General features: G+C 42.4%; 1 protein-coding gene across 10 annotated transcripts in view; it reads left to right on the top strand.

Moving 5' to 3' along the window:
* The window catches only part of ADGRL3 (adhesion G protein-coupled receptor L3), a 563,586-nt gene that overhangs the window by 318,212 nt on the left and 222,798 nt on the right, over positions 1 to 22,576 (top strand). For 9 of the 10 annotated variants that reach the window (XM_079960222.1, XM_079960225.1, XM_079960216.1 and 6 more), the window contains exons 6-7: positions 17,133 to 17,147; positions 20,357 to 21,157. In XM_079960222.1, the coding sequence (XP_079816348.1) occupies positions 17,133 to 17,147; positions 20,357 to 21,157 (816 nt within the window). The remainder of the gene's footprint in view (positions 1 to 17,132; positions 17,148 to 20,356; positions 21,158 to 22,576) is intronic. The other variant, XM_079960220.1, reaches the window with a different exon arrangement.

Genomic DNA, 22,576 nt, shown 5'->3' with positions numbered 1-22,576 from the left:
GGCTGCCCACACACAATTAGAGCACCGCTTGCTTAGAGATAAAACAATCTGATAAAACAATGCCGTAAAGCAGTGCACTCAAAAATTGATATATTTTGTCATCACGGAGGAAGAAATTCTCTAAGGAATACTTTACAATACATCGTTAAGTACACATTCAAATTTGTGTAAAATGACTTTTCACAATGAAACACAGCCTGAATCTCATCATTTAAGAATGGCTAACAGATGGTTTGTGTGGCTGTTTAGAAAAATTAGCAGTGAATGTAAAATTAAAAGCACAGGTCTCTAAACGTCTTCAGCTGCAGCAAATGGTAGGGGTGCCCTTTATTACCTGATGATCTATGTTTGTTACAGCATTAAGTGGAGCTGTGCATTGCATTAAAAAGTTATCTCATGACATCATGAATAAAAATCTGTTTGGTCAGAGAGCATATTAATTTCATTCCATTCCACTTTTAATTCGTATACCGCCTTTCTTTCTTACTATACACAAGGTGGTTTGCGGCAACAAAATATTCAGTGAAGAACATACACCTTATAATAATCTCATCAAATACAAAAAGTCATAATAAAATATAACTTCAAAATGAACAACTTGTATCAAATTCATATGTGAATTAAGAGAAAATGTGATCTTGCTGCAGCCAGCTGCTGACCCAGATTGGATATCACTTTAAATCATAGTTTAAAGCATAAGCACATAACAGTAGCCTGCTGGATCAGGCCAATGGCCCATGGAGTCCAGCATCCTGTTCTTGGAGGGACCCACCAGATACCTGTGAGAAAAGCAGCAGGCTAAACATGAACATAAGAGCACATTTCCTGTGGCTCCCAGCAACTGGTATTTGGAAGTATTGCTCCTTCAAACTGTAGGCATAGAGCATAGCCTTTGACATCCCTTTTGTCCATGAATTTGTGTTGGTGCTGACCTTTAAAGCCCTAAACGGTCTCGGTCCTGTATACCTGAAGGAGCGTCTCCACCCCCATCGTTCTACCCAGACACTGAGGTCCTGTGCCGAGGGCCTTCTGGTGGTTCCCTTGCTGCGAGAAGCAAAGCTACAGGGAACCAGGCAGAGGGCCTTCTCGGTGGTGGCGCCCGCCCTGTGGAACGCCCTCCCACCAGGTGTCAAAGAGAACAACTACTAGACTTTTAGAAGACATCTGAAGGCAGCCCTGTTTAGGGAAGCTATTGTATTTTAATACTTTGTTGGAAGCTGCCCAGAGTGGCTGGGAAAACCCAGCCAGATGGGCGGGGTACAAATAATAAATTATTATTATTATTATTATTATTATTATTATTATTATTATTATTATTATCCTCTTTGGCAGCCATCCAAATTGGTCTCATCACTGCCTCCTAGGGAGTGACTTCCATAATTTGATGATGCACTATGTGAAAAAGTACTTTCTTTTATTTGTCTTTAATCTTCTAACAAGGGACGCGGGTGGCGCTGTGGGTTAAACCACAGAGCCTAGGACTTGCCGATCAGAAGGTCGGCGGTTCGAATCCCCGCAATGACGGGGTGAGCTCCCATTGCTCGGTCCCTGCTCCTGCCAACCTAGCAGTTCAAAAGCACGTCAAGTGCGAGTAGATAAATAGGTACCACTCCGGCGGGAAGGTAAATGGTGTTTCCGTGTGCTGCTCTGGTTCGCCAGAAGCGGCTTAGTCATGCTGGCCACATGACCCAGAAGCTGTACGCCGGCTCCCTCGGCCAGTAAAGCGAGATGAGCACCGCAACCCCAGAGTTGGTCACGACTGGACCTAGTGGTCAGGGGTCCTTTTAATCTTCTAACGTTCAGTTTCATTGGATGTCTATGAGCAAACTACAGTTTATGGTGAATGAGCAGTGCCCTTCGCTCCTTCCCCCACTCCAACCCAGGATTTCCCAAACTTGGATGTCAAGTTTTAGGACTACAAGTCCCATCATCGCTAACCATTGGTCCTGCTAGCTAGGGATGATGGGAGTTGTAGTCCAAAAACAGCTGGAGACCCAAGTTTGGGAAACCCTACTTCAGCTCGTCCTCAGCTTGTAGGGGACAGGGAATGAAGCGGAGGCAGGCTTCACATTACGTGCAAACCAATAGTTCTGCTTTGTTTTCCCCCAAACAAACCACAAGCAGTAATTAGAGTTTTGTTCTTGGCTTGCAAATAATACATATGGGATATACCTTCATCTTTGTCCCCTAGTATTATAGCAAAACCTATATGTAGACTGCAAGCGATATTTTAGCTCAGTTTGTTAGCCAGTGTACTTGTTGGAAATAATTGTTGTTAAGCACCATCTTCAAGAAGCTTAGCAATCTTGCGAGCCTCTTCCTGCCTCCCTCAGTAAAAAAAAACCTCCAGCCTAGATTTGGAAGCAGACACGCCGCTGACAGCTTTGTTCTATCTTCCCCGCAGAACACGGTTGTTAAAAATGCTGAATAGCAAAATTGGTACTTAGTATGGAAACTGTACTGTAAGAAATGGCTTGATGTGTAACAGCACTGAAAATCTAATCAGAGATGCTTCATTGGGCTGCGAAGTCATTGTTGATGACAACATTTTAACAGGAAAATTGTGCTGTAATTGCTGAAGGAGGCTGTGGCTTTTAAGAGCCGCATGACCTCCTGCTACTTATGATGGCAGCACAGAAGACAACCATTTACAGGGGAGGCCTTATTGCTTTTTTGAATAACCCAGGGTGCTTAGGTTGAATCACCCGAAGAACCACAGTCTCCAGCAATGATGGACAAAGTCCCCTCAGCTGGATTAAAAAAATTAGGTGGGCCGTTATTGGGAAATGCTTAAATTAAAAATCAATTTTAGAGCATGCTAAACTGACTCACGGTGTCAATGTTGCTTTATTCAATTAAGAGCCATGGTGCCGCAGAGGACCAAATTTCCCTGTTCAGGAGTGAGGAGGCGCCACTTCAAATCCTCACTCAGCCAAAAAGCTGACTTTATGACCTTGGATCACTTCTTGTATTTTGGCATGGGCCAAATCCCAGGGTTTGTGTGGCAATGAAAAGAAGGAATGACCCCACTTTTGAGGTCTTCTGCTCTTGTGTACCTGCAGTATTCAAAGCATAAAAAGTATTGGATCCACTCCCCATCATTCAGGAGGACGGAATCTAATCTGCTAAATCCAAAGCTCTTGCTGGCCCCCGAATAATGAAGTTTCTTAAAATTGCTATAACGTTTTATCCTTTTAATGTAAGTGGATGGAATTTGCAAGCAAAGGAGCCACTTTAAAGTTGATGAAGCCTGCCAAATTTCAAGAAGATTCATGCAGGTGTTTTCATACAGGAGAACTTTAAAATTTATTCTTAAAACAAAGGAAAAAACGATCTCTGGCTTTTATTTTCTGCCAGAATCAGATGCAAATTGTAGGTAAGGTCACTGCTTCTGAAAGGATGAAGCCTGCCAAATTTAAGAAATATAAGCACGAATTATATTTGCAATGGCAGACTTTACCATTGGGGGCTGGGAAACTCTAAATCTCATTCCCTCTCCTTGTTTGTTTGGCGGGGGGCAATGAGTTTGAAAACTGTGGTCAAGAAGGACGTAGCCCTGGAAAGAAACCTTCAGAAGTTCAGACCTAGAGGTTGAGGGGCCAGCGGCGCAGCAACCCCCGCTGGCGCCTGGGCGGACCAAAGTTGCTGAGCTTTTTTTTAGGGCAGCCACCCATTTCAGGGACAGGAAGTCCCTGCACCCTCTGCAACACCCGAAACACCCAGTGTTATGTACTGAAATTCTCACCCTGGGCCAGCAGGGGGATACTGTAGATAGTTTTCACTCAGGTCCACATATGCAAATAAGGGATTGAAAGTAATGTTCAGTGATTGGATAGTTACAGAAAATGGTTACTGTTGCGTAGTAGTGGAGCTCTATATAAGCAGGCTGGCTGAACCCTTCAGTTCAGTTCTGTTCTGGCCTGTGAATAAACAAGAGCTGTTTGAAGAATCGTTGTGTCATCCGATATGTTCACCAAGAACTTAACACCCAGCAACTGCTGTGCTGCCCTCAAGTTCCCCTGCCACCCAGAATCCCAACCCCCAACGCACAGCAGCCACCGTGACGCAGTACAGACCCCCATGCCTCCCCGTGCACCCCCCAGGCTGGCTACGCTACTGCTGGAGCCTACCGTTGTAGGTGATTTTGCCTTCATTATAAAAAAGTGGAAACGCCAGCTGTTCCTTGCCTTCCCATTTCCTGATCAGCCTTTGCAGGAATAGACTTACAGAGGCAAAGAGCTTGCAAGCGGAAGTGTGTAGCCCATATAGGCCAGAAAATTTAGTAGAGACTTCATCCACACAAAGGACCTGAGAGCTGCATACATATACCGTAGTTTTCGCTCCAAAACATGCACTTTTTTGCTCCTAGAAAGTAAGGGAAAATGCCTGTGCGTGTTAAGGAGCGAATGCACGGATCGGAGCCATGGCTGCCATCAGTCAAGCAAAGCGGGAGCCGCTTACACACTCTAGGAGGCTCTCGCTTTGCTTGCTTTAAAGCGACCTGGAGCGGAGGGAGGGAAGGAGAGCCATGGCAGCAAAGCGGGCAGCAGCCGCTTACACGGGAGGAGGGACAGACGCTAGCAAAGGTCCGTGCGCTCTCTAAACAGAGCAATGAGGCTGCAGAGGGACGGCAGGAAAGATAAAATTTAAGCAACCAGCAGCAAAATAAAACCAACCTCGAGCTCTGAGCCACGCAGTGAAAACCAGGAAGTTAAAAAAAAAAAGGCTGGGGATGAGGGAGAGGGGAAAACTTCGCAAATCCCTGCGTCTCAGCTGATCCGCTGGGAGGGAGCAGCTTGTTTTCAGGCAGGAGAGATTCGAGCATTGTCTGGGTCCTAGTGCCCCTACCACTTTTTTGTGCTCCATTCTATTGCTGCTGGTGGCTGCTTATCACTCAGGCTACAAGGAGGAGCGCTTTTACACAGCTAATGGTGAATCCCCTGCAATCCAAGTCCTCCTCACTTGCTCAGATCTATTCTGCCTCAAAACAAGGAGCGGAAGGAAAAGGCTGCAAACTGTTAAATGGAAAAAAACCCAGGCACAGGGCAAGTACCTTAAGTATACCTTTAAAGCAACAGTGCTCTTTCCCTCCCTCCTCCCCGCTCAGCTTGCCGAAAAGCTCCTTCTCCACGCGTGCTCCTTGTCCCTTGAGTGCTTTTCCTTCCCTCCCCACTTAAAACGTGGTTACAAAGCACGGATCCACATGGATCCTCAGGATTTTTGCATTGGGCTACCCCAAACTCACCATCAGATCACATGTCTGTGGCCACAGCATGAACCATAAAAATCATGCACCCACTGTTTCGTTCAGAATATTTTTTTCTTGTTTTCCTCCTCTAAAAACTACGTGCGTGTTATGGTCAGATGCATGTTATAGAGCGAAAAATACAGTAATTCTATATTTGCTCAACTCATGTCCAATCTTTGCTTTATATGTCTTGTGTCACAGCAGGTGAATCTGCGTATGTTACAAAAAAACTACCAGTCCAAAGCCTCAGTGTAGTCATGTTTGCAGCTCTTGATTTTATTCATTTGTGTTCAAGCTGGCTTTCATTGAAAGCTTCATTATGAAAAGCAGGCGTTTGGAAGAGCTTATTATTGGACAGCCACCTTTGCCCTACTCTTCAGTGGGGTCCAGTTTCCTGGAGCCTTTAATTATACTATACTTTTTCACTTAAGGCACCCATAACACTTCAGTATCTTAGTCATCCTAGCTCATATACTCATCAAGCATCATATCAGAACAGGACATCCAGGTTTGAAGCAAAGATCTCATATCAGGGGCTGATGATCGCCAAATTTGCCCTGACTTGACTCAGATGGCCCAGAGTTGTTTACCATAGCTGCGTATTTACAGGGCTACTTGGAAAGCATATTTGCTGCTGTGATAACAGACCTGGCAGACAGATCAAGCATAGCAACATGCTGTCAAAAGCTTACCTGGCTGTCAGGTGCACAAGCGTGACGGAAAGAGAAAGATCCTTCCGCTGAAGTGCGGGGAAAGAAAGATGTTTCAGCCTTTAAAGGACCCTGACTAGTGGCCGTCAATAAATGCTCATTTGATGACTCCAGAGTTCTTGACTCTCTGTGTTCAGTTTGCTAGGGATGATGGATAGTTTTCAGGTACCCTCCCCTCAGAATCCATGACAGATAACTACCTATAGCTGTACAAGGAAAGATAATCTATCATATTAAAGCAGAGCATCTAGATCTGCAGTCATTATGCCCTGCCCTGAGATGCTCTGGCACACTCCCCTAGGGCACCTCCTCACAAGACGTACAGTTCTGAGCTGGGTTTTTGCTGGGTATTTCAGTAATCCCCCTTTATCCCCGCTGCCACCACAGATAATATTTATCTGAGTACTCCACCCCTAGCATAGCTAAAGAATAGGTATATGGTATAATTCAATTAATTTATGAAACAAGAAACAAGAAACAAGCGTTTTATGATTACTTGGTGTACATAAGCATATGGGTTCAGTCTTTTCTTTATCTTAATGTGTTACTTTATTACATAAATAAAGTAATTATGTGGGTGGTGCTGTAGTCTAAACCTCTGAGACTCTTGGGCTTGCCAGTCAGAAGGTCAGTGGTTCGAATCCCCGCAACGGGGTGAACTCCTGTTGTTCTGTCCCAGCTCCTGCCAACCTAGCAATTTGAAAGCACACCAGTGCAAGTAGATAAATAGGTACCGCTGAGGCAGGAAGGTAAACGGCGTTTCCGTGCACTCTGGTTTCCGTCACTGTGTTTCGTTGCGCCAGAAGCGGTTTAGTCATGCTGGCCACATGACCCGGAAAGCTGTCTGTGGACAAATACGGACTTTCTTGGCCTGAAAGCGAGATGAGTGCCACAACCCCATCCCAACGCCTTTGACTGGACTTAACTGACCAGGGTCCTTTTTTTTTATTAAATAAGGTAACAGTGGCTAATATAATACTGATCCTATTTTAAACTATCCACCCCAGCTTCGCACCCAGGATGAATAATTATTATATTATGTATTTCTCACACCTTTTACCACCCACTCCCAACCAAACACAACCTTATCTGTGGTGATGCACAGGTATGCCTTTATAAAGGCTAGATTCAATGTTTTCCCATCAAATGTGTTGGGTAACAGACTCTCCAACGGACAGATCTCACTCCTCTGTGACTGTAAAAGTGGACCTATAGAATCGTTATATCATATAATCTTCTGTTGTCCATTACATTCGGCTTCACGGTCCAAGTTTCTGGCCCCATATTGAGAATTGCTGACAGACCGCAGGAAGCCCAAATAATATACATATTAAACGACGAAGACACAAGTAGATCCCTTGCAGTCGCTAGATACCTGATTAATGTCTTATTTCAAAAGAGGAGAAATGGATCACTGTATGACTCTGACAGCTTAGCTAAACTTAAGAACCATCAATAAGTGCCAGAACTAAGACGCATATCTCCCAAAATCTGAGGGATTTGAATTTCGGTTTACATAGAGGGAGCTTATTGTGTATTTTGTTGTTGTTGTTTAGTCGTTTAGTCGTGTCCGACTCTTCGTGACCCCATGGACCAGAGAACACCAGGCACTCCTGTCCTCCACTGCCCCCCGCAGCTTGGTCAGACTCATGCTGGTAACCTCGAAAACACTATCCAACCATCTCGTCCTCTGTCGTCCCCTTCTCCTTGTGCCCTCCATCTTTCCCAACATCAGGGTCTTCTCCAGGGAGTCTTCTCTTCTCATGAGGTGGCCAAAGTACTGGAGCCTCAGCTTCACAATCTGTCCTTCCAGTGAGCACTCAGGGCTGATTTCCTTCAGAATGGAGAGGTTTGATCTTCTTGCAGTCCATGGGACTCTCAAGAGTCTCCTCCAGCACCATAATTCAAAAGCATCAATTCTTCGGCGATCAGCCTTCTTTATGGTCCAGCTCTCACTTAATTGAAGTAAAATTGGTTTTATATGGGTGTTTTAACTTGGAACTGTTTAAATTGTATTGTTTATGGATAAATTTTGATGTATTGTTTTCGATATGGGCCAATGGCCGTAATAAATCAAACTAACTAACTAACCAACCCTGGAGGTGCAACAATAAAACTGCAAAGCTAAGCAGGTCCAGCATGGTTTCAAATTGGATGGGGGACCCTCTTGACATCCCTGCATTGTGGAGGGTTTGACTGGATGACGCTCAGGGTCCCTTTCAACTCCACGATTCTAACCCTCAACTCTCTTTCAACTGAACTCAAAATGCTTACCTCCAGCAGTGCTACCCTCCTGACAACCACGACCCGACCCTCACCAGCACCTTGGCCTCTCTCCCCACCCCATCCAGAAAAGTGGCAGCGATACTGGTGTCAGGATAACACCACCCCAAACACTTCTGCTTAAATCTGTAACTAAATACAGTGGTACCTCAGTTTTCGAACAGAATCTGTTCTGGAATGCCATCTGAGTTCTGAAACGTTCAAAAACCAAAAACTCAGTATGGAAGCCTCAATACGGAAGCAGCGTGGCATGTTCGACTTCCGAGGCAAGTTCCAAAACTGAAGCATTTATTTCTGGGTTTACGGCATTCAAAAACCGAAACATTCGTCAATGGAGACGTTCGAAAACAGAGATACCACTGTATATACTTCAGTTTGCATTTTATCACAAATTACACGTTTCAATAATATTTTATTACAAGCTACATTCCCAAATACATATTCAATGTACTCATTTCTAAAATACTTTATTCTAAAATGTACATTTTTGCGTGCATGTCAAGCTGAGAACTGTATCACAAAAATTGGATAAGTGTGGAATCTGAAGGATAATTGTGTTCCGACCTGCGTATAATGCCAGGACGTGTACATTAGGTTAGTTTGCTTAGAAAATGTGGGCCAAATGAAATTCTCCTCCATCTTTGGCCTTAGGCAAGCGATGCATTTTGCACCAGAGCTGACAAACGAACGCAGGGCTCTGGCTAGTGCAAATGTTGTTGGTATTATAACACATGTGAAGAGCCAAGGCTCATATACTTGGCAAAGAAATATAGTGGGAAGTGGTGCATAAAACATTCCTCATGTCAAATCTCCTGCAGTGCTGGCTGACTGGTTATTAGCGAAAGATATTGCAAGACACACTGAGCACTGGTCTTTTCACCAGCTAGCTTTGTATATGAATTTTAGAGTATCATAAAAGCACACCTCAAATGAGAGGTGCATTTTTAAAGTTGCCAGCACTTTTTCAGTTCTTTAATACACACACACATTAAAAAAACTGACAGTACAAAGAACTTAAGGTATCATTTATTAATGGGTTTATTAAATTAACTCTAGAACCTTCTTACAAATCTTTCGGTAATTAATGATCTCACTCTAATAGCATGTAAATTTATAACAGTGTTCTGACAAATCTTTTTTATTTCCTCACCCTTCCCAAATTTCTTCCATTGCCCCTTGTGCGCATTAATATTAGGTCGCAAACTCTTAATATTTTCTGATGGAATTGCTAATGCAAAGATCAAAACAAAAAATATTATTTTAGGGTGAATATTCAGCTTGTTACCATTTCATCAAACCACTACAATTTTCCTTGTGATAGTTCGCCCCCCACAATCATCGCATTGTGTGTATTAACCATAAGATTCTGTGATGACAAAATTCCCAAATGATTAATACTATTATTCTCCTGGTTTGCCTGCGTAATATATTTTTATTTCTATGTTTAACGGTTTGTCATTATTAATTCCCAGCATTTCCAGTTGCATTTGATTAATTTTATACACTACAATTCATAATTCCTTACAGAACATCTTTGACAATTCATTGTATTAATTTTTTGCAATGTTTTTATTGTACTTTTATATATTGCTATATACCTCCTTGATACTTCGTATGGGTTGATATCTATCTATCTATCTATCTATCTATCTATCTATCTATGGCCACCTGAATTGGAATTTCGCAAGGAGGCAATGGAACTGAAATCATGCCCTACAGATTTGTGAGAATTTGAGACCAAACTCCATCTCTGATGGCGCTAAATAACTACTACTACTACTTTAATTTTGGGGATGCAGGTGGCGCTGTGGGTTAAAGCCTCAGCGCCTAGGGCTTGCCAATCGAAAGGTCGGCGGTTCGAATCCCTGCGGCGGGGTGCGCTCCCGCTGCTCGGTCCCAGCGCCTGCCAACCTAGCAGTTCGAAAGCACCTCCGGGTGCAAGTAGATAAATAGGGACCGCTTACCAACGGGAAGGTAAACGGCGTTTCCGTGTGTGGCTCTGGCTCGCCAGAGCAGCGATGTCACGCTGGCCACGTGACCCGGAAGTGTCTCCAGACAACGCTGGCCCTTGGCCTCTTAAGTGAGATGGGCGCACAACCCCAGAGTCTGTCAAGACTGGCCCGTACGGGCAGGGGTACCTTTACCTTTACCTTTACTACTTTAATTAGTGGCAGGTTCCACCTTCTTAATGGTTCTGAACTTCCACTTTAAAACAACTAGCTGGTGCAGACTAAGTAGGGTTTAAACCAGATATGCGGACTGGCAATAAAAACCCAGGATATTTGTCTATTTAGGAGTTCTCTGCAGGCATTCAGAGTGTGAGACACACTAGATGGTGCTGTTGACCTATACTGGAATATACGGGGTTGTCAGAAGGTGTTTTAAATATCATTTAGGATGCCCAAGCCAATGACACATTTCCATCTCCAAATTTATTTTGAGACCCAGTATCAACAAAATAGAAGGAATCAAGCTGTTATTATAATTATCTGTTATATTAATTGCCTTCTCGATAGTATCCTTTAACTGTTTGCCCTTACTTAATCTTTTTCAATCATCTTCAGCCTGTTAGCCACCACTGTAGCTAGAATCTTACCGCTGGCATTAACAGTGAAATTGATTTTTAGGACTACACAATTTCTTACTGGGTTTGGGGCTTTAATATCTAGGTTTTCTTTGTTTCAGTCCAAGAAGCAATATTTATAATATAAATATAATATAAACAAACAGTCCCTTCCAAACTGGTGTTATTATTGTAACGGTAAACGTAATGGAATTCGACTGTTGAGCCATCAGGCCCTGCAGTCTTGTTTAATGTATTAAAATTAAATAATGTTCTTGGGCCTGTTGACTTAACAGCACAATAGTAGCTACTATTTCTTGTATAGCAATTATTATCTTGAGAAATCCACTTGCAGTTTTCCTTATGCTGTCGGGAAGAAAATGGAATATTTACCTGTCAAAATTTCTATCTTGGACGGCTGCAGTTTGCCAAAATGATGGACAGATTCATCTGTTGGCTTTTATCCACCTTGATTCCTAATCTGAGCCGAGGCGGGGGAAATTCCAAGTTATTCAAAGGAAAGTTCACTTATCTCTAGTGCAGTCATTGTGATCACACCGGGAGTCTTCCCTTTCTATAATTTTATATAGCAGATTGTTTAAACACCCCTATCTCAGCTGCTAATCTTCATTGGAAATTCAGAAAACACTGTCCTGTGAACTGTTATTCTGCCACCAACGGATACAGTCGTACCTTGGAAGTTGAACGGAATCTGTTCCAGAAGTCCTCTCGACTTCCAAAACGTTTGGAAACCATAGCGCAGCTTCTGATTGGCTGCCAGAAGTTCCTGCAGCCAATCAGAAGCCATGAAAGCCCCATCAGATGTTCAGCTTCCAAAAATAGTTCGCAAACCAGAACAGTCACTTCCAGGTTTGAGGTGTTCGGGAGCCAAAACATTCGATAACTAAGCTGTTCGGAAACCAAGGTATGACTGTATTGTCTTACTCTGAACACCCCATTCCCCGTTGCTGAAGGCTTCCCTTTCCCTCTGTTACTGTATTCTGTAGTCCCTTTTACTACAATATCCTGTGTCCTACGCTTGTCTCTGAAGGAGACTATGTCAAATCAAAACTTTCGTGTTATAGTCCATAACCAGCATTAAGAAGGCTATGTTAAAAAGCTGGCCAGAGCAGTTTCGTCCAGGCAAAAAGCAAACATAAATGTCTTTAATCAGATCTGGCTATAATTAATACAGAATTACAACAATTCAAAAAACATTTAGCAGTATTTACTATTTGGGTACACAGTTGCAGAGGAGGTCTGGAAAGGAAGCTGTTCACTCGGGTTTTGTGCCCATGTAAGTGGCCTGCCTGTGTGCTAAAATCAAGAATCAGCTGTCCCCATGCAGAGATTAATTTTCCTAGGGAATCTCCCTAAAAGCAAAAACGAGGAGAATGATTTACCATAGACAGGTATCGAAAAATATCAACTTTACAGGAATAGCTGGAAGGTGTGGAGGCTGTTGCAATGTGTGATATACACATTCCGGATGCTTCTGCTGTAGTGAGGCATAACTGCTTTTAAATTACTGCCTCAACAAAAAGCATTGGGTATTAACAATCATTGCTTGTATTTAAACCATTAAGACTGCAGTCCATTTGGGATTTGCTTTGGAGTAAGCCTCATTGAACAATGGGATTTTCTTCTGAGCCAACAAGCGTAGGATTGGCTTCGGCCCTGCACTGCTACCAATAGATTTGAGGTAATGAGGATCATAAATACATTTGAATGATATTTCCCTTCATTTGGTTCTGGCAGCTGCAGAGGCAATCTGTGTCATCTGAAGGATCAAATGTTTTTCTTGTGGAGATTAAATATGAACTGTATTAATCATAGGGAGGAAAATGGGCTCTAGGGACACCCGTACAAGATAGCACAGTCGTGCTTTTGATTTGCTTCTGACCTCTTGTGGACTGAAGAACTTGACGGGTGATGAATTACAGCGCAGCAGGAAAAGCAAAGCTACAGCATATGGCTGAATTCTAATTTCCCCCCAAGGAGAAAAGTCCAAAATGACCCTAAGATGCATTTTAAGTCTTGGGATGTGTCATTTCTGAATGATATTAATACAGTAAAGAAAGCAGAAAGGAGTCATTTTATATTGAAGACTTGTATGAAAAATCAATGCAGGGCTTTCTTTCATGGATGAACTAAATAACACCAGACCCAGTAAAGACTTTAGGAAGGGCCACTGCTTACGTTCTCTTATTTATTGCATTTTTATCCTCCCCATCCTTCAAGGAGCTTAGGACAGCGTACATGGGGCTGTTCTGTTCTATTAATCTGTACAATAACTCTGGAAGGCCTGTCAGGCTGGTTTGCTCAAGTACTCAGCCAGACATTCCCAGTAAGTTGTTATAAATAATGATTTTATGGTAAGTGCCTACTGAGAGACAATCTTTAGAAAGAAAACTGTCCTCACAAAGTAGACTTTCCAAAGAGAGAATCCCGGAAGTCATCTTTGCAACAAGGGTCATATGATGCTATTTTCAAAATTCTACATGTAATAAATTATAGCAGGGGTTGCCAACCTTTTTGGACTAGCAGACACATTTCAAATTTTGAGAGAGTGCCGTGGCCACCAGTCACGAAATGACTGCCATGGAGGGAGCGTGGCATAACACAACATTAGAGAGATAACCATCCCTATCTACCTTAGGCTTATTGGCAAAACCTATTTGGTGTTTCACAACTTTCCGACTTGTTGCAGGACCTTAGCCAGACCTAGCAGAGTAAACGCAGAATCCACAGAAGCAATTGGCAACTTGGCTGCAGACAGGATAGACAAAGCAGGAACCAGGAACTTGTAGTTAGGTGTTTATTATATACAGTGGACTATATACAGGAACGTTGACCAAACTGCGGGAGGCAGTGGAAGACAGGAGTGCCTGGCGTGCTCTGGTCCAGGGGGTCACCAAGAGGCAGACACGATTAAACAACAACATATACAGGAACAGAACACAGTTCTTATGCTAGCTCTCTCTGACACGACTCACAACTCCTACACTGACACACTGAACCACTGAACTCACGGACTACCAGTTAGTAGGCCATTAATTATCACTCCCTTGTGAGAGTTTGACCAGTCAGGGAGCCGTCTCCATGCCTCTGTTATCACCAGGCAGACTTACTCCTTCAGATTGCCTTCTGGCTGTCTGCCAAACTTTAATTGACTCTGAGTGAGTAGCTGCACGCACACAGTTTCCCAACACCCCCTCACAGCTCACACACAGTGCAATTAACTTCTGAGCACATACAGAGTATTTTACCCAACTATCATGGACCATCAGTTATGTTCTGCTGTTCCCATTTGTTGATCTCGCTCTCTCCCTCCCTCCACCTCTCAGTTTCTGGGCCACCCATGAGTTCAGGTTGTCAATCCCTGAAAAATAGTACATCAGTGAATTAATATGGAGTCCATGTTTTTCAAGGTCAAGGAAACCAAAGGACATGTTATTGTGACCATCAAATAAATAGTAATTACTCAAAATGAAATAAAATGGAGGGCATAACCTGTCATTCGCAATGTAATTCAAAAGCTCTTCTCCACTCAGGTTATTTTTAATGGAGGCAGTTGTGTAAGATGATTGATTGATTTGATTTGATTTATTGTATTTCTATAACGTTTCCATTCAAATGAGTGCCAAAGCGGCTTGCAAACAACAAATAACAAGGGCATAATAGAAACTTAATTACAGCATGAGGCTAATACACAGGCAGAGGCAGCTACAGCTGGTCATTGCCACATCTTTCTTCTGATGTAAACATGGGTAGGCTGCAAGTGGAACCCTGAAGAGCACAAGAGCTATTTAAAAGGTGGTTGTCAAGATCATCTGGGCACGTTGGCTCGGAGTAGGGTACAAGGGCGACGATGAAGTCTTTCAGCACTCTGGAATCGTTGAGAGCTCCAATATAAAAGAGGAGATAACTGAAAAGACTCATAATTCTGCTCAAGCTGGATGGGGTCATCCTGTTTCTTTGCTAAAACACCCAGCTCCACTCTGCTGTAATGGTGAAGAGGTGAAATTGATTTTTATCCAAGCATGGACCAAGCAGGGTTTATCCCCAGTCATCAAGTGGCTGATTTGGTTCACAGGTTCCTGAATGCAGTCCATCTTAGCAATAAAAGCAAACAGCCAGCCATACCTTTATCTCCACATGCTCTTAAGATATTTGGTGGGGTTAAACGGAATTGGGGTGGGGGAGGGTTTCCCTAAAACTCAGGTATATTCCAGTCTACAGCACATGAATGGCCACGACTCCCAAGTCAATCCGCCCAGTGTCACCACTGCTGCTTGTGGTGATAATTGAGACTTTAGTTCAAGCCATCCATGCAGACCAGAAGGTAAAAGGAGTAAAGCTGTGAGGAATACACCACATTATTGTTTTATTCATGGGTGGTGCCCTCCTAATGCACATTAATCCAAGAAAAGGCCATACATGAACTGAAAAGGGGGTTATTGGACTTCCAAAGCGTGCTGAGATTTGAAAAGGATTTTAAGAAGCTGAACATGATAGACTTCAGCATCCCAGACTCAGAATCAAAGATGGAGGGGTGACTACAGGAATTCTCTGATTTCCATCTACAAATGGGCAGCTTCTGAGACCTGGGAGAATGGTCCCCTAGGAACAGAGACTGATTCAGAGGTTGAACTTCACTCTGCTTTTTTAGGAGGTGGGTCATAGGGTTGCCATATTTCTAGAAGTAAAATTCAGGACGCAAATGTGGTTGAGCTGTTTTCGCCAATTAAATTCCAGACGTATGGAGACCCTAGTGAGTCAGGTTCTTTCTTATCTTTTCTTGTGTTTTTAAAAATTTTTAGGAGCTGCCCAGAGTGGCGGGGGCAACTCAGTCAGATGGGCGGCATATAAATAATAAAATCATTATTATTATTATTATTATTATTATTATTATTATTATTGTCAGACAAAGACATCTGTAGAGAAATGTGTGGGGTGAGTGAGGTTTGGATCTCTCTGCAGTGACCCCCACTCTCCTTTTTTGTTTTTGAATCAGGCTGAGCTAGCCTTGCAATGGGTCCCAGAACTACTTAATGTCATTTTGATAAATATCAGGTGCCTGCCTTGCTGCAAGAACTGTAGGCAGAGAGTTGCACAAGCCCATTCTGTGTGGATTCTCACTTCGTTGTGTTTGCATAACAATGTGCAATGCCTTACCAGCGATGTCAACTGCTGATGCCAACCCCTTGACAAGAGTGTCCCTGTTTTCGTCTGTCAGCTGTTGGAAGGTGTGGGCCCCACTTCAGACATCGCATTCATGTATTCCTTAAAGCCATGCTAAGCAAAATGTAGAAGTAGTTATGAATTCAATCAGATTGTACCTAACTCCGTGTGTTGTGTAGAAGCCCCGGTGGGAACAGAACAACCCCTAGGCCAGCAAGCATTGGCGTTAGGAAGGACACGCGCACAGAATGTCCCACTGCAACAGATTGGAAATTTGCTTCTCTGGACATTTCACGAAAGGCCTTTTGGTATCAGTTAAGGCATGGTTCTAAAAGTGTTGAAATCAGTCAAGCGATTTTAGATTAGCCCTGCGCTCTTTCGTCATTTCAGAATCAGTTCTTAGTTCATCCAAATCTGTATTTCTAATACTTGACAAATTCCTAACTGCATCCTTGAGAGCAGGAAATGAGTCCAGGTAAAAAAAGGAAGTAATTATTCAATACACAAAGCATGTCTTTTCCTTTGGAACTATTGTTTAATCATACATTGATTTATGTGGATCTAATTACATCATTGGCTAATCAATTACCCTGTGGCATTAGGTAAGGTTTTTTTTCTCTTTTTTGGTGAGGAGATGACATATGTTATTTGATCTAATGGGAATAACTGCTGTTATGTACATTTATTTCGGATTTGTTCTGTTTTTTAAAAAACAAAGATGATTTCAGTCTATGTCAACATCTTCTTCAGAAGTTGGAACATATAATTCTTTGGCAGTACTGATACACTGGGGACCAGCCAATTATGAAGAGGCTGTATATTCAAGAATTTCCTGTCATTCCTGTGTTCAATGGAATCCTAGTCTTTAATCCGACAGAATCAATGAAAACCTTGCACTGACGTTAATGGGTTATGGATACAATGGTGCATGCTTTTTTTAAAAAAAAAGAATAAGATTGTAATAAACCTATAAGGGTTTGATTTGTATTTTTTAAGGCCTTACAAACTAATGAATGCAGAATGTAGCAGTAAGCAAAATGAAGGCTAAATAGTTCAGTGCAAGAGCAAAAGTGTCTCGCCAATACAATACCATTAATCTGTTCTCTTTTTCTCCTTTCCTGCTTTTCTTCTTTCTCTACAATAGAAGTGGAACAAAAAGGTAATTAAATACCTTTCACATGTTTTTCTATATATACACATACCCATTCTAAGCAATTACGGGATAAAATATTTAACAGTCTAATGCTTTACTTGAAATCCTTTCATCATTAATTTTTGCCATTTTAATCTATTGGTTAATTTTTTTTTGGGGGGGGGGGGGGGGGTTCTGCTGCTAAGCAATTTCACCTAACATGTCGCCTCTTTCCTGGAAATGTTTACTGGCACCATGCTTCTTTCCACCCCACCCCTTGAAGGATTGTTTCATAAATGAAAATCTATTCTCCTTTCCTTCTGCACCTTTTACGGAGCAGTATAAAATACAGTGGTGCCTCACAAGACGAAAAGAATCCGTTCCACGAATCTCTTCGTCTAGCGGTTTTTTCGTCTTGCGAAGCAAGCCCATTGACGGCTTAGCGGATTAGCGCTATTAGCGGCTTTTAGCGACTTTTAGCGGCTTTTAGCGGCTTATCGGCTTAGCGGATAAGCGGCTTAGCGGCTTAGAAAAAGGGGGGGAAGGGGGAAAAAAACTGCAGGAACTCACAAGACATTTTCGTCTTGCGAAGCAAGCCCATAGGAAATTTGTTTTGCGAAGCACCTCCAAAACGGAAAACCCTTTCGTCTAGCGGGTTTTCCGTCTTGCGAGGCATTCGTCTTGCGGGACACCACTGTAATTTAGAAGGATGCAGCTATTTTCCCTCCTGCCGTACTTGCATGCAACTTGCTTTCAGTATATCACCAAGGCATCAAGGGTAATTTACAGATCCTCGGAAGGTTTATTCCCCTTTGTTATGTTACAGCAGTTTTATATTTGTCAAGTGTTTAACAGGATAAAGTGCTATGCAGTTTTTATAGGTGGCTTCTGTTCAAAAGGTCAACAGCTAAATTGCATATGCATTGTGCATGAGGCAGATGTTGAATCCATTGTACATATGAAGGATCAGGATCGTGCCAAGGAGTGTACATTCCATGTCCATTTTGCACAGAGATGTATGCAGGTGACCCAAACCCTCGATTTCTTGGTGGTAAATGTATCCCATGTACATATGCGTGTACGCATGTTGTCCCATGACAGTCAAAGATGGCATGCATTCAGTCGTCAGATTGAATGGCTGCAGAGGACCTGCATAAAATTGCTCTGTGCAATTTACCAATCTGATTTCTGGCTAACAGCACCAATGTCGGTGGAAATGTGTTGCTAAATTGATGTTTGCCCTTGCAGTTTTATTCTGATGAGCTGGGACCCTCCTTCCCGCTGGGAAATCCCATCCTGGTTTCTGTGGGAAGGAGCCCACTAAATGAATTATGGCCAATAATTTGGGGCTTCCAGTTGACTCTGTGCAAGAAAGAGCTCCTTTGCAAAGGTGGCATTACAGAAATTAGGACTTAGGACACCTTTAATTTTGGATCAATAACTAGAAATGAATCACAGTCATGGGTGAGCACACTCTCACACACAAACACACATCAATTTTTGGATTAGCCTTGGTGCTGAAATTCTCAAGTCATTTGTAATGGGAACTGCAGACTATGACATAAGTCCGTATAGCTATGTAAAACTGTGTATTGAATCAATTAACAAGTTGTATCCTGTATTTCCCATTGGAAATGAAGCAGAGAGAAAAGGTTCATTTCTCTGTCCATGCGTATTGGGACACCATTAATTATCAGCCCCTTCAGCTAATGCTATTTGCACTTTAAATGCAAAGATACATTTAACTCCACCGCCAGTTTGATCAGGTGTGAGCAGCTGCCTGTAGGACAGCTGTTTTCCTGCCTTATTTCCCATCAAACTAGGGATATGGGTGCAGGAGCCTGAAACTGAATAGAACCTACCCAGGAATAGGCCTATTAAAAACGTTGAGTATGAAAAAGTGAAAACAAAGGGGGAAAAAATCTATAATAATCAGGATTTTTTGTTTTTATTAGTTTAAAGCAATTTATGTATTTATTTATTTCATAAAATCTCTATACTGCTTGATCGTGGAAGAAACCTCAAAGTGGTTTACAAAAAAAGATAAAAACAATAAGCATATCACTAAGAGAAGTTTACAACCATCATTTAAAACGTACAAAAAATTAAAACCACAATAGATGGAAACAAATTAAAAATCGCATCAACTTTCTAAACGACTTGGCAGAAATGTCTTCAGCAGGTGCCAAAAATAATCCAGTGAAGGCACATGCCTTATATCTATGGGAATTCCAAAGTGTCAGACTTCTTTCAGATCGAGTTCTTTCAGATGCGATCATTGAGAAATGGCAATTGAGAACTGGCCGCCTGGTGTCTCAAACCACGTTTGGTTAGGGGTTACGGGGATGTGAAATTATTCTGAAGTCTGTGGAGTGGATTATTTCAGCTGGTCGATCTTCATTTACTTAAGGCTTTAATTCTCCTGTATTTCAGAGGACTTTCCCTATGGATTTAAATCTTGATCCCAGCCTTCCTCCATTGAGCTTTTTCCTTATCCTTTCTCTCTTCCTCTTGGCATATTCATTAAATGCTATTTCTTTACTTCTGTGGCTGCATTCTGTTTAGGTAGCAGCTTCCCAAACCTTTTTCATTATTTAAAGCATTGACCTGTAAGAGGCTTGTTTCCCTTTTGTATGCTTTTAGAGTTGTTGGGGGGGGGGTTAGTTTTGTTTTTTTAGTTGCTACAGAATTTTTACTTTGCCGTGCAATAATATCTGTTAATTACCACATTTATCGCTCTATAAGATGCACCAGACCACAAGATGCACCTAGTTTTTGGAGGAGGAAAACAGGGAAAAAAATATTCTGAATCTCAGAAGCCAGAACAGCTAGAGGGATCGCTGCGCAGTGAAAGCAGCAATCCCTCTTGCTGTTCTGGCTTCTGGGATAGCTGTGCAGCCTGCATTCTCTCCATAAGACGCACACACATTTCCCCTTACTTTTTAGGAGGGAAAAAGTGAGTCTTATAGAGCAAAAAATACGGTATATAATTTCAAAGGAGGCACGTTTGCCAAGGGACTTTTTAAAAAAGAGGAATGGAGAATAGTTCTTGGGGACTTCCTGTATCCTCTTTTTAGCATGAAAAGCCACTCTCATATTCATATCAGAGTTTAGGAAAGTCTGAATTTCTTTTGAGCTTCCCCTTTGTTCTTGAGCTGTGAACTTCTAAGTGCATGCTAGAGAAGGCCAGCACATTTAGTAACCTGCTTTGTTTTTAACTTTTTCCCTCCCTTCAGTTTTTCTTTGTCCTGGACTACTAAAAGGAGTATATCAGAGTGAACATTTATTTGAATCCGATCACCAGTCAGGAGCCTGGTGTAAGGATCCTTTGCAGGCTTCGGACAAAATTTACTACATGCCATGGACCCCTTACAGAACTGACACACTAACGGAGTATTCTTCGAAGGATGATTTCATTGCTGGAAGACCAACTACAACGTACAAGTTGCCGCACAGGGTGGACGGCACGGGGTTTGTGGTGTATGACGGGGCTTTATTTTTCAACAAGGAACGAACCAGGAACATTGTCAAATTTGACCTACGGACAAGAATTAAAAGTGGGGAAGCCATCATTGCGAACGCCAACTACCACGACACGTCCCCTTACAGATGGGGAGGAAAGTCCGACATAGACTTGGCCGTGGATGAGAATGGTCTTTGGGTGATCTATGCAACTGAGCAAAACAACGGCAAAATAGTCATTAGTCAGCTGAACCCTTATACCTTGAGGATCGAAGGGACATGGGATACGTCTTACGACAAGAGGTCGGCTTCCAATGCGTTCATGATCTGTGGCATTTTGTATGTGGTGAAATCGGTGTATGAAGATGATGATAACGAAGCAACAGGTAATAAAATAGACTATATTTACAACACCGAACAAAGCAAAGAAAGTGTTGTGGATGTTCCTTTCCCGAACTCCTACCAGTACATTGCTGCGGTGGATTATAATCCAAGGGACAACCTTCTTTACGTATGGAACAACTACCATGTGGTTAAGTACTCTTTGGATTTTGGACCCATGGACAGCAGAACAGGTAAGGCTTCTTTGTTAAGTTTTTGGGTTTTGCCTCCTATGACTTTACAGCCATGTTGGGCTATGGCTTGGGGCTAAGCTGCGCTGCCTTTTCCTTAACAAAAGGACCGATTTGGAATGGAACCAAACTGTTTTCCCAATTTAAATTGCCTCCACCTCCCTGAGGTCCTTATTCCTGAGATGGGAAATGCGTATTTTCACATTGTGATTAGAACTGCCCATAACATACTTCACCTGCGCACGGGTTCGGATTTGATTCCTGACCTCTCTAGTTTTGATTTGCGTGTGTGTGTGTGTGTGTGTGTGTGTGTGTGGAAAGGGGTACTGTTTTTCTTTTGTTTATAAGATGTCTTAGCTGCCCCTAACCATAAGGTCCCAGGGCAGGTCAAAGCAATTAAAAATACAATTATAAAAACAGATGAAATCATCACAATTATCGGACATAAAAATCAGTTCCAAATGGAACACAACAATTTATAATTTGAAAGATCTTATAGACAGTAGGCATAGAAAATATTCCAATTTGAGACCCTGAAGATTTCTCATCACTGGGGCTGTTAGTACTATGTTAGATGATAGACGGCTGATCTCACTTGGTACTGTAGCAGGTTGCGCTGAAATGAATATGTGATTTTTATCCATGCCAGAAGAACACTATTTTTTTAATTAAAAAAAAACACTGGTTTGTTGTTGCTTGCTTGCTTGCACAAATAACTCTAGTGTCTGTACTGGATTGTCTTGCACTTACAGACTTTGAGAATCGGGGAAAATGCCTCGTCACACACCTCTGCTTTTGTTAAGAGAAAAGCCACTGCCGTTCTTTATCCCTTTCCCTCATTGCCAATTTTCTGCTGCAGTTCTGCCCCCATCCCCATGGGGTTGCAGGTGCATGGCACCTGTTAAGTTCTTGGTGAACATATCAGACAACACAGGGATTCTCCAAACAGCTCTTGTTTATTCACAGGCCAGAACAGAACTGAACTGAAGGGTTCAGCCAGCCTGCTTATACAGAGCTCCACTAGAACGCAACAGTAACCATTTTCTGTAACTATCCAATCACTGAACGCCACTTTCAATCCCTTATTTGCATATGTGGACCTGAGTGAAAACTATCTACCGTATCCCCCTGCTGGCCCAGGGTGAGAACTTCAGTACATAACATTACCCCTCACAAGCATGCATATCTAACCAGTGATGGCCTCAAATCTACAAACCGAAAAGATTCAATATTCAGTTTTCAAGTCATATTCAGACCCCTCTGAAATTTGGGCCTAATTCAAAAAGGGGCTCATTCTGTACCAGTCTTCCATGCTGCTCCCTTTCCCCAAGCTTATCTTTGCTACTGGAGATGGTAGTGAAGCTCTTTTTTAAAGAAGCAAGTGAAAGTAACATGGTTTGATTTCTGATTTGGGAAACGTTT

Source organism: Podarcis cretensis, assembly GCF_951804945.1.
Source record: "Podarcis cretensis genome assembly, chromosome: 17".
Classification (NCBI taxonomy): domain Eukaryota; kingdom Metazoa; phylum Chordata; class Lepidosauria; order Squamata; family Lacertidae; genus Podarcis; species Podarcis cretensis.
Note: the sequence above shows the minus strand (reverse complement) of the source record. Positions and strands in the feature narration are given on the sequence as shown.